Consider the following 13,072-nt stretch of genomic DNA (forward strand, 5'->3'; position numbering starts at 1 on the left):
TCCAACCCGGAATTAATGGACATGCTGCACCTCAGAAAATCCAAATCCAATTGAGCTACGCGCTCGAGAGACTTGAACCTCAGCACTGAAATAAATAGGACATGCTGGAGGGACAGATTCATAACCCAGAGGCTCCCTTCTCTCTGGAATAAAATCCCAGTCCAGGTTAGGCAGAGTCCCTTATTGACTCTCTTCAAGAGGAATCTTGATGAGTGGATGGGAGATCGTAGGTTTAACCCGGGTATCACTTCTGTGTCACTGTTAGACAGAGGCACAGTATACTTACCTCGAAAAAGGTCATAGCAAAATTAATTTAAAATGGGTGGCGAAAGCCAAACACATTCTGGCTAGGCTTATAAATGCCCTAGGGCAGATAGCCTAGTATGAACTTATGATGCTTCGAAATTTGGTCTTGTTGCAGTCATTCTACAAGAGGGTCATCCTGTTGTCTGTGCATCAAGAACTCTTACCAAAACTGAAATGCAGTAAGCTCAGATCAAGAAAGAGCTTTTGGCAATTGTGTTTACATGTTCTTAGTTCCATGATTATGTTTATGGTAGACCTGTCCAGATCAAAACAGACCACCAACCTCTAGTCACTATCTTGAGAAAGCCTATGCATTCAGCTCCAGCCAGATTGAAACATATGATGTTGAGATTGCAAAAGTGTAATTTCACTCTTGTCTACAAGAAAGGCAGATTTCTTTATATCGCTGATGCATTATCCAGATCGCCGAGGAACACCACTTAACAGCACAAGAATGAGAATCTTGATTTTGAAGTCATGGAAGTGAAAAATTTTTCTTCCACACATCTTGGTGAGCTGAGAGATCGCACAGCCACAGATCCAGTTTTACAAATGCTCAACCACTTTATCAATCAAAGATGGCCGACACAGCAGTCTAGTTTACCTCAAGAAGTGCAACCTTATTTTCCGTACAGAGTTGAGATTTTGTCTGACAATGGTATCATTATGAAAGGTCCAAAAGTAATTGTTCCAAAGTCCTTTCAACAAGAGTACATTACTGCCTTGCATCGTGGTCACCCAGGAACTGATTCTACCAAAAAGAAGGGTGAGAGGACTAGTATTCTGGCCTTCTATGTCACAAAACATTGAGAGAGTACTTTTATCCTGTTCTGTGTGTGTAATAGTACAAAGCCACATCAACAGAAGGAACCCTTCAGCTAAACCAGATTCCTGAACTACCATGATCGACAGTAGCCACCAACATTTTCAAGTGGAATGGTCAGCATTATTTGGTATTAGTAGACTCTTACTACAGTTGGTTCGAGATTGACCTACTTCCCAACCTAGCATCTAGTGTTGTCATTACAAACATGAAGTGTCATTTTGCAGTCCATGGTGGTCTGCACAGTTATTTCTCACAATGGCACGCAGTTTACAAGCCAACAGTTCAAAAGATTTGCCGAAGTTCGGAACTTCACCCATGTCATGAGTAGTCCTGAGTATCCGCAGTCAAATGTTTTGGCAGAATATGCAGTGCAAAGCAGTTACTAGAGAAGTCAAAACAAGACCATAGTGATGTTTTCCTGAATCTTTTGAATGTTAGAAATATTCCTTGTGATAAACATCTTGGTTCACCTGCTCAGAAACGCCTGTCGAGACAAACCAGAACCACATTACCAGTCAGTAGTCAATTGTTAGTTCCATGTGTCAAGAACAACAGGTCAGTGAAAACCAATCTGTTCAAGAAGTATTTAGCCCAGAAGTCCTACTACGATAAGACCAGCAAACTGCTCAATCCATTATGAGAAGGAGAAGTGGTAAGGATGCAAACGTCCAAAGGTTATGATAGGATTGGAGTCATGAAAAAGTATTTGCCCAGAGCCGAGATTGTACATTGTGGAATCACAAGGAGCAGAGTTTAGGCATAATTGGAAACATTTGATACTGGTGTCTGTGCCTGCACCACAGCACATAGCTTGTGAGAAAGACTGCTTTTCTCAGATTGAGTTGTCTAGTGTTCCAGTTCCAGAGCATATCCCTGTTCCTGTGACAAATCCAGAAGTTCCTGATAAAGAGTTGCTGACCAAAGACTGTCCCTGTTACTAAATTCAGTTCAGATTGTTATGTTACCAGATCCGGTCGTATCTCCAGACCATGTAACAGATGCACAGCAAGTTGGACCTAAACATCATGTTTTATTTCTAATGTCTATAATAATGCATGTCCAACTCCAATATTGTTTTTACTAAGGACAATCTTTTTAAGAGGGAGGATGTAGACCAATGTGTGTGTACGTAGCTTTAAGAAGCTTTCCATGGGCTTGCACAAGTGTATAAATACTGAGCACGTGCAAGCCTGACTGCCATTTTGTAGTAAGCTGTTGAGATGTAAGCATGTATGTCTGTAAGGTCTGTCTGTTAATAGGTTTGTTTGCATTTTATGATGCTTCTATCTATCGTGATGTGTTTCTGTGTATTAAAGCATCTAAACGAAATACCCCGCCTGCTTGTCATCTATGTTAGAGAGGGATGAGCGACATTTATAATGGAAAAGTAAACAAAAAAAATTAACCTGCATTGAATCTCTGTAGGGGTACTTAATAAGCTGTTTAGGTAATACAGTACTAATTTCATTATTTTGACTTCCCTGTAAGAATTTAGAAGTACTAAACCTGTCTGTTTTTTTTTTTTTTTCAGAGCTTGGAAATCTGAAGGAGCTACAAATATTGGATATTTCAGCCAATCATTTGACCAGTTTGCCAGAAACACTTCACTTGTGCCTTTCCTTGCAGATCCTGACAGCAGATCAAAACAGGCTGTGGTGTTTGCCTCGGCAGATTTGTCAACTACCAAACCTTAATGAGCTTTCTGTAGCTGGAAACTGTCTTTTATTTTTACCACTTGGTGAGTGACACTTTGTGCACTTTTGAATGCAAAATATTTTGATGTCTATCTCATAAAGGTTTATGAAACTGAAACTGAACTTGTAATTAATTTAAACATATTGGCTTGTTAATGGAGCTCCATTGCTATATATATATATGATACTGGTCACCTGGCTAATGGACAGACTAACATCACCACTGTGCTGGCAGGGAGTGGAGGACAGGGACTGCTTCCCCTTCTCATAGAGTGACAATACTTATTGGGCCTCATTCTTGTTCAGCTGAGCAGACTCAGATGACATTTTATACAGGATACAGTGGAATTAAAATACAGGTTTAGTTCATGCAAAATTCTTCACAGTCTGAGTCATTCAGTTTAGATCTATGAATGGACAAACTATCAAATGTCTGGAGTAGTGAACATTAGCAATACTGTCTGATACAACACTTCCTTCTTGCCACACACAAACACACACAATTTGAAGAGTGTCTGTCTCCCTTTTTGCAATAAATCATATGAGTCAGACCAAACACACTGACAAAATAGAGAGATGAGAATTACTCACAGATTGATTATTGGAATCATAAGATAAATGGTCTTAAGTGATCTGACAGATCTACAGAAAACAAGTCATCATATGGAGGAATTGTTCAGATTCATTTTGTGATGAGAATTTCTCATCTGCATTTACACATTGATATTTTAATGCATTTGCCATGTGTTTAGAAAAAAAGTATGTCTGAATTCTGTAACACATTGAGTGAAGTGCTACTATAGTGTTGAATTAGCAGCGTCTTAACGTTAAACCAAAGAGAAAAAAATGGTCCTTGATTTGTATCATGAAAATCTATTTAGGCCAGTGATAGAGAGCAATTAAACATGGACATTGAATAATAGTATATGGCAGAGCATTGTTATAGCTGGAAATTGGTCTAAATAATGCATAATTTATAGTCTTGCCTATAATCTTTGTAATGCAGACATTGCAATATAATAATGAGAAATGTGTCGTATTTATCATACTGCTGAGAGAATCTTCCTTTTGTGGGATGCTGAACTCAGTAAAGTAACTTGCATTCTTTTTCATATTTTTAAAATGTTAAAATGTATCACAATACTATAAAGCATAAAGATTAATTTTTGTCTTATGTGCTTATAACCTTTTTGAGATTTACTTTTGCAAACATTGTTGGCCAGTAGAACACAGCCGTTGTCATGTGTGTGTTTAGGGGGTAGAAGAAATTTGATTCCTCCTACAGCACTCCTGTTAGCTAGCACGCACAGTGCAGTGATGGCATTTTCTTCTACACCCCCACAATGCAGGGTAGGAATCACACACTACTATTTTTGCGCACAGACCTCATTCCCAAACATTCCACCATTGGATACTCCTGTGAGAGGAAGAAACAAGTGTCTCCAGAATGAAAAATCTGGCATTATCTTCTCACTCCCCACTTGCATTGACTGACTGTTCCAGTAGGAAAACTGGACCCCATCTCTTTCCTCCAATGAGGCAACCTGAGTTTCACTTTTGAGTTTATATTTAGCAGGAAGTAACAGAGTGAAGGCTTCTCTCTTTTCTCTTTGCAGCACATGGATTGCATTCATTGCACTTCAAAACTGGGAAAAATACTCTTGTTTTATACTTGGCTGTAATGAGATTGCTATAGCAAAGTCCATACATATAAACCTTTTTTAGCAGGTCGTGCACTACCATGTACAAGACAGCCATCACAGAAGCATATCAAGGACCGGCCTGCCAGCTTTAGAAGCTGTTAACGCACACTTTATGCTGCCACATTTGCAGAAGACAGAAGTATGCAGAATAACATGCCTAACAGATTTTAAAGCTGTTAGTTGATTAGAGGTTCATTTTGTTTCTTGCCATTATTTATGTGTCAGTACTTGGTAAGTTACAGTTTTTTAAATCTGTTAGACAGTTTGCATTGCCACTCTTTTTTTTTTAAACAGGTAATATGTCATTTCTGCTAAAACTTTCTCTGTGTTACAAAAAATTATGAATGGGTCTGGAGTTGTAACCAGTTTATTGTGTTCTCGAAATGGATTCAAGAAATTTGCCTCATGTTCCTACCCAAGGTAAATTACCTGCATCTCTTTCTCGAACACATTATAAAATGGTTATGATCGCAAGTGATAAAGAGCAATTAAACATGGAAATCGAATGCTAGTATATGGCAGAGCATTGTTATAGCTGGAAATTGGTCTAAATAATGCATGATGTATGGTCTTGCTTATCAGATCATTATCCTCACTGCTGTATATATTGGTTTAACTTTTTCTCTATGTGGTCATAACATAACCAACACAGAGATCATGACAGTTAATAGAGGTGCTTTACAGATGGCAGTAAATTGTTAGGGTACTAACTGCAAAGATGATATAAAATTTTAGTCATGTTAATTGTAACAGTAGAAACTGAATAATATGTTCATTAGAATAAATTTGAGAACTCCTGCAGCTGTGATGTATTAAGTGCCGCTTATCTCATGCATTCAAAAGAGGCGACGAAGCAGTGTATGGGTTTCAAGATATTTATTGTACATAAACATTGTCAGGAACTGTAACTGGAGCATATATACTTAACCTAACTAAGTCACTCATTACTTTAAACACACTCACATGAGCATCTCCATTCATGCCTGCACTTTCCCTGGCTGACTGTACAAAACAGCACTGTTCGCACACGTACTCAGTACTTATATGCACGTGCTATCTAGCTACAGTGGCTCAATAGGAGCAATCTACATCCTTCCTCTTTGATTTGTTCGACATGCAACAGGAGAACAAGACAATGTATATGCTAGATAACATTTCCGTATTAATAACAAATCAAACTCGAGTCCAAGTCACTGTGTATTTTGGATTGGGTTTGGAAATTTGACTTGATCTGGTTATACTTACCTGCCAGGGGGAATACCACGATCAAGAAGGTGGTTTCCCCAGGGTGAGGCTCTTTCTTCCATTGCACATAAATGTTTTGACTGGGTTTAGCAACAGGAGCAGTCTCCTGGGAATTCTTCTCAGTAGGAACTTTGGGGGTAGTGTCAAGATTGTTTTAGGAAAATACACTATCCTGTGAAATGGGAACAAGTGTAAGGTCGCTCTGAGATACTAGAGTCTTTGGCACAGGCAATTTGCTGCATCACTGGTTCAGAAACTGGAAGTATATTTGTTTGGTTTCTTCTAAATTCTATTCCCTCTGATTGAAAAAACATAAGATCTTGGTTTATCACAAACATTTTTGATAATAACCACTCAATCGCAACCTTTGGTCGTTTGCATCCTTACGATTTGTCCTAGTCTTAGATTTATAGTAGTATGACATTTCTCGAAAAGTTGGGTTTTGATCACTTTGCTGTTCTTTGCACTTGGAATAAATCGTTGTTTACTGATCGGTAAGGCCATTCTTATCTGTCTAAGCATTAATCTCTGAGCAGGTGAACAAAGCAAGTTATCTCGGGGAATGTTTCTGAGATTGAGAAGGTTAAGGAAAACATTGGTACCATCTCTCTTAGATTTGTCTAACAAACATTTCGCACTTTGGACTGCATGCTCAGCTAATCCATTTGGCTGGGGTACCCAAAACTACTAGTAACACTGACAAAGTCTTGAGCCTCAGCAATTTTTTTGTACTGCTGCCTGGTAAACTGCGTACCATTGTCAGATACAACTTTGTGTTGACTACCATGCACAGAAAAATATCTCTTCAACTTTGTAATGACAGTGCTGGATGTTAGATTAGGAAGAAGGGCAATTTCAAACCAATTTGAGTAAGAGTCTACTAACACTAAGTAATGTTGACCATTCCATTTGAAAATATCAGTAGCAACCGTCGACCATGGTAGTTCAGGAATCTGGTTTAGCTGAAGTTCTTTCTGTTGGTGCAATTTAGTACTATTGCAAGTAGAACATGCTAGAGTTTCCTTCTGTATATCTTTTGACATAGAAGGCCAAAATACTATGCCTCTTGCCCTTCCTTTTGTAGATTCATTATCTGAGTGTCCATGATGTAAAATCTTGATAGATTCCTGTTGTAACACTGAAGGGATAACTACTTTAAGACCTTTCATGTTGATACCATCTTCCTTCATTAGTTCGTCTTGGTAAGGAAAATATTCCTGGAAATCAGTTGGTAGACTGGTTTATCACACTGGCTATCCTTGACATTTGTGTCAGCTTCTGAAGAACTGGGTCTAAAGCTGTGTGTTGTCTAAATTGATCAAGATATGATGAGGAAAAATTTTTCACTTCCATGTTCTGTTGTTTATCTGGATGCGCTTGACAAAGCATTTGCAAGGTATAAATATTTGCCTTTTGTGTAGACAATATTGAAATTGTATATTTGCAATTTTAACATCTTAAGTTATAGGTGTGGAGGGGCTGAATGTGTTGGCTTTTTTTAGAACTGTCACTAGAGGTTGGTGATCAGTCTCTATTTGGACAGGTTTGCCATGTAATCACTGAATTTCGAACATGTGAACACGACTGCCAGAAACTAGTTTTCAATTTGTGCATATTGCATCCCAGTGTGGGCTAAAGTTCTGGACAGATAGGCTACTGGTATGGCTTCTTGAAGACATGCTGTACCAAGACCATACTTTGAAACATCGCATGACAGAGTTACAGGTTTGCGACCATCATATAATATCTCAGTGTGGGTGAAAAAGCAATTTTCTGTTTCAGAACTTCAAATGCTCTTTGGTGTTGTTCTAACCAGGACCAGTTTATATTTTTGCATGTCAACTCACGTAACGGTGCTGAAAGTTCCTAAGTAGTTGACCATACCAAGAAAATGTTGTAAAGATGTGACATTTTCTGGAACTGGCATCTCAGGAATTGCAGCTTGCTTAGATGGATCTGGTTTTAAGCCACAACTACTAAAAATTGAACCACATAAGTAACTTCTCTAAGCTTTAATTTGCATTTCTGGGGATTCAGTTTAAGATTTACTTCACATGCACGGTCTAGAACTTTTTAAAGTTTTCTGAATGTCGTCTACTGTGATAGTGCATGGATAACATGAAAAAATTTCCTCCATTGCACGTCGAAAGACTTTACTGGGAAAATTTATCTGAAATGGCATTCTCAAAAATCTGCACCTTCCAAATCGCATCCTGAACGTAGTTAACAATAAAGATTTGTGATCCAGTGAAATTTGCCAAAATGAACTTTTTGCATCTAAGACTGAAAAATAATGGCATTTGGCATGAGAGGTGCTATTACTACTACTACTGTGCACATTGGATGATGAGGACATTTAAGCACTTTGTTTAAATCTGTCAGATCAATACATATTGAAATATCATCTGAGCTTTTCTTATGAGCTACAACCATGGATTATATCTATTCACTCGATTCTTTTACTAAAGTTATCACACCTGAATTCACCATTTTGTCTAGTGCTGCTTTTTCTTTACTCTGCATTGCTACAGGAATCTTCCTCAATGGTCGGACAACTGGGCTTACTTCATGGTTTAACCTCATGGAATATGTGATTCGTAGCTTGCCAAGCTCGACTTTGGAAATATCAGCATATTCATGAAAAATATTCTGTATAAAAAAAACTATTGTGGTAGTTCAGAATTATATCGTGAACTTCTTTATTGAACTACATAAATGTGCAAGTCATAGCTGTTCCCAGCCAAATGTCATGTGAGAACTACTAAGCCATCAGTTTGAATCTCTTCACCACCATAAGCAACACGTTTTGCACACTTTAATGAATCAAGTTTCTCGCCAGGTTTACCTTGGCAAATGTTTGTGCTGATGTAGCACTGCACTTGGATCCAGTATCTACTTCAAGCTCTAAGGGTTTTCCATTAATCGAAACAGTACAAAAAATGTTGCCCTTTGTTGACAGATTGCTAATTGGCTGATAGTTTACTGAATTAATTGTTTCATCAAGCACAGAGACACTATCAACATAAAAAGTTTGCTCACAACTTTCTAACAGATCTACTTGCTTCTTGGATGGCTCTCTTCTATTAAAAGTATGTGCCAGTTTAAACTTACAAAACTTTTTGAAATGATTCCACTTTTTACATCTGTGGCATTGCTGACCAAAAGATAAGCACTTTTCTCATTTAGGCTCATGGTTGCCTCCACAATTACAATAGTTGATAAGATTACTTGTAGCTTCCCCATTCGACTTATCATTAAAATTGGGTACTGCCACATTCTTCGGCTTGCATCTCTTATTTATCTTAGCTTTGTGTCACACACACTATCAACAGTTGCACTTGCAGACACTGTATGCATGAGTTTCTCATTAGTAAGCATATTAGTGTGCTTCTCTGTAAGCTCATATATTTGACAAGCCTCTATAGCTTTGCTCAACGTTAAATCACTATCTCAAAGCAAAATTTTTTCTCACTGCATCATAATTAACACCACACACAAGTCTGTCCTTTATCAACTCATCTTGCAAATTACCAAATCTGTACGTTTTTGCTTTATTTCTCAAGTCAGTAATGTATGCTGCTATAGTTTCACGTGGATTTTGATTTCTTATGTAAAATATGTGCCTTCCCTTTGTAATATGCATTTGAGGGTTACACATTTCTCTGAATTTACATTTTAAGCTCTCAGGGTCTTCGCACATTTCAGCCTGTATCACAGTATGGTGGTTCCCCCTCCCCTGCATACATAGCAGGTGTATACACAAATGAACATTCCCTCTCAATGGCTTCTGAGCCTGCTAAATTAAGAAGTATAAATGCCTTTGTATATGCGTCTTTATCAGAAAAAGCAGCCTGTATGAAAGCGTCATATTCTTGTTCAAACACTCCAATTCTCAGCAATATTATTATCAAATACCATTGGTTCAGGTCTGTGAAATCCCTCTACCATAAAAACAAAATGTGTTTAAACTTTAGCATAGACCAGGTACTTATAAGTATCTACAGATGCACAATAGTGTCTTTGAAAAGGCTTTACTTTGACACTGCAAACACTGCGAACATTCCAGAAACTTCGGACACTTCAAATAGCTTTAATTAAAGCAAAAAAGTAGTGCATTGTGAAAAAAATGCAGTCGTTTTAGCCCTTTCCTACATCTTAAACATTTCAGAAGTTATTTCAAATGCTTTTGTATTTATTTTGAATACTTTTATTAGTATGTTGCAGTTTGGGGCATTTTGTTTATCTTGGTAATTATTTTAAATGCTTTGCCAAATACGTGGCGACTGTAAAATCAGTTAAACAAATCTAAGTACCTTTGAATAACTGTTGACCTGTTTGAGAGTTCACTCCTTATATTTCTCCATTTCTAACTGTGCGGCTCATTGCTTGTGTGTTGCATCAACTTTGGATCCCTTTCTGGCTCCAGGTTGTTTTAGACATGCTGACACCATGTTTCATGCATTCAAAAGAGACAATGAGGCAGTGTATGGGTTCAAGATATTTATTGTACATAAACACCATCAGGAGATGTAACTGGAACATATATGTTTAAGCTGATTCACTCATTACTTCAAACACACTCGCATGTGCATCTCCATTCATGCCTGCACTATGGCTGACTGTACATAATGGCACTGTTCTCGCACATGGTCAGTACTTATATGCACGTGCTGTGTAGTTACAGTGGCTCAATAGGAACAATACACATAATGATCTACAGTTAAGTGTTCCTTCCTTATACTCTTATCGATTTCTTATAATATTTACATGGCTAGGATATGTTACTACCAAATCTGCTCCTGTCATAAGCATTCCATGCGAGCTGTTCAGTAGTAGTGCCTTCTGTCTTGGAAACAACTCTGTGTCTTTTTTCTAGGTAATTTATATTCGTTCTTCAGTAGCATAGGTAATCTATTTCAGGGTCATGAAGGAGACAGAGCTTATACTGGTGTTCACTGGACAAAAAGCAGGGGCACTGATCCTGAACCAAGTGCTGATGGGATGCCTTATGAGTTAAGTGCAAGCTTATCATGGAAGTGACTGCATTATGATATGTCCAATTTCTCCCCTTTCCCTGAGGCTGCTGTTACACTCAAAGGAATTTTGTATAAGTTGCCGGGGGGCACTGATCCTGAACCAAGTGCTGATGGGATGCCTTATGAGTTAAGTGCAGGCTTATCATGGAAGTGACTCTGCATTATATGTCCAATTTCTCCCCTTTCCCTGAGGCTGCTGTTACACTCAAAGGAATTTTGTATAAGTTGCTGGGGTTATTGCCGTACTATTCCCAGTGCTAAAGTTTGTATATTGAGAAATTAGGTACATTGTTTTAATGTTCAGAATATGCGATGACATTGGACTCAATGAGTTAATATTAAGCTGTTGGGATGTCCACATTCACTCACACTTGCACAGCGCACACACCTGTGAACAGGTTGGAACACCTTTTAAAAACTTAGTTGGACTTAAGGAATGCATTCCAGCTAATAAGTCAGCTGAAGCACCACACTGTATGAAACAGCAATGATAACTACCGTGCCACTGTGATATTTAAAAAAAAATTAAGCCTTAAGTAATATGTGCAATCCCGACCAGATGCATTTGTTGCTAAGCTAAGCTCATATACTTACCTAATGCCTCGTCAGAAAGCACCTTACATTATACCATATACATTTGGCTCCCAACTAAATTATACATGCTGCTGCTGCTGCAGGCACTCCTAACATGGAACCTTTCCCATCCTTCTTTGTTTCCTAATGTTCCTCTGCCTTCTTCCGTAAAGCATCAAGAAATACAATCCCTTAATCTTTTCAGCTTCCTGGACTAACCAAGCCAGTTTTTTCTTCTATAGGCTTGTTTGTATTTATTTATTTATTGTTTGATAACCAGGTATGTGGATTGGTCTTTTGACCCTTCTCAACTATGACAGAAGCTCAAAGGTAGAGCATTCAGTAGTTTATCAAAGTATAGGATTAAAGGAGTACAGCAGTTTATCATAAAGTATAACATAAGAGAATGTATTGTCAACACCATTTCAGTGAATCATAAAGTGGTTATAAATCAGTAATACAAGATAGGATAAAACAGTACAAAATACATAGTATTATTACTTATAAGACAGTGTTGTTCATTTTCCAACTAAGTATTATAGCATTAATAGCAAATTCAGTCATTAATGCCTAGGATACTGGCTATAATATTTAGTATGATCCTGTCCAGTATCTCAGGCCCTTCAAGCCTGCCAGCTGTCAAACCACTGTCGTTGGCTACCCATTTATTCCCCTAGTTGACCTCAGCTTACTTCTACCTCACATTACCTATTGGGAGTGGACTTTCTCTTTCCAATGTAGGTTACCCTTGTGGTGACTAATCCTTAAATCATCTCGTGTCCTTGGCAAGAGCAGTCATGGATGGCCGTAATTCAGGTAGTTGTGAAATATGCTGTGATTCCTTTTCCCAGTCACACAGTCCCCACTTGTTTTCATGCTTAACTGCATACCAGTCTCATTTAGCAGCCTGAGGATCTAGCTTCATTCTTCCTTCCTTCCCTCGACCATGGCCATCAGCATTTAAGTGTGGATCCATATTGTTCCAGGGCAGGAAACTGCACATCAGCACTTCAGTTATAGAGTCCATCCTTCAGGTAACTTGGCTGAGGGGGGGCTTTTTTCTTTAACACAATCCCCCTGGCAGCTGATATGAATACTCAAGTCAAAACCAGGCCGTCCAGTGCCTGCTGCTACATGTATGCCCAGTAAGACTACTATGAATGGATTCATAGTGACAAATTCATGTCCCACATCTACTCTTCTGATGTGTAGTAGCTTTACAGCAGACCATATATCACCCCACCACCCCCCAACACCTATCTCCAACACCTATCTCCACCCAGGAAGGGCAAGCCAGAATCACATGCACACTTCCATCCCTGTCCTTTAGCTTTTCTAACACCTGGATCACTATTTGTTCTCAGATCATGTGATTCTGAAGTCAGTCCGTTAATCTCTCTCTCTCTCTCTCTCTCTCTCTTTCTGTGCTGTGATGCTAGCCAAGCCAGTTGTGAATATTAGTCCAGCACCCACAGTTCTTCCCAACTCTCTGCTTACCCAGACTGCTTTGTCTAATCAGCATCCATATCACTCTCTCAGTCTGCTACTCTGTTTCTCATTCCTCAAGCTCCTACTCACCTTACCCACACCTACATCTGGTGTTCTAATGTGCCAGTCTCATTTCTTTCCAGTTCCTTGTAAACTCCAGTTTAACCCATCCCTTTATAAGCGGCAGTTCCAAGTTATGTT

The 13,072-nt window shown here is 38.6% G+C and overlaps 1 protein-coding gene and 1 pseudogene across 4 annotated transcripts in view; both read left to right on the forward strand.

Annotated features, from left to right (window-relative positions):
• LRRC28 (leucine rich repeat containing 28) overlaps window positions 1-13,072 on the forward strand; it is a 1,318,547-nt gene that overhangs the window by 1,049,720 nt on the left and 255,755 nt on the right. For all 4 annotated transcript variants that reach the window (XM_044078388.1, XM_044078386.1, XM_044078389.1 and 1 more), the window contains one exon: window positions 2,664-2,870. In XM_044078388.1, coding sequence (XP_043934323.1) covers window positions 2,664-2,870 — 207 coding nt within the window. The remainder of the gene's footprint in view (window positions 1-2,663; window positions 2,871-13,072) is intronic.
• On the forward strand, window positions 5,767-5,895 carry LOC122807311 (annotated as a pseudogene).

Source organism: Protopterus annectens, chromosome 7.part0 (genome assembly GCF_019279795.1).
Source record: "Protopterus annectens isolate FY-2018-M chromosome 7.part0, PAN1.0, whole genome shotgun sequence".
NCBI lineage: Eukaryota > Metazoa > Chordata > Ceratodontiformes > Protopteridae > Protopterus > Protopterus annectens.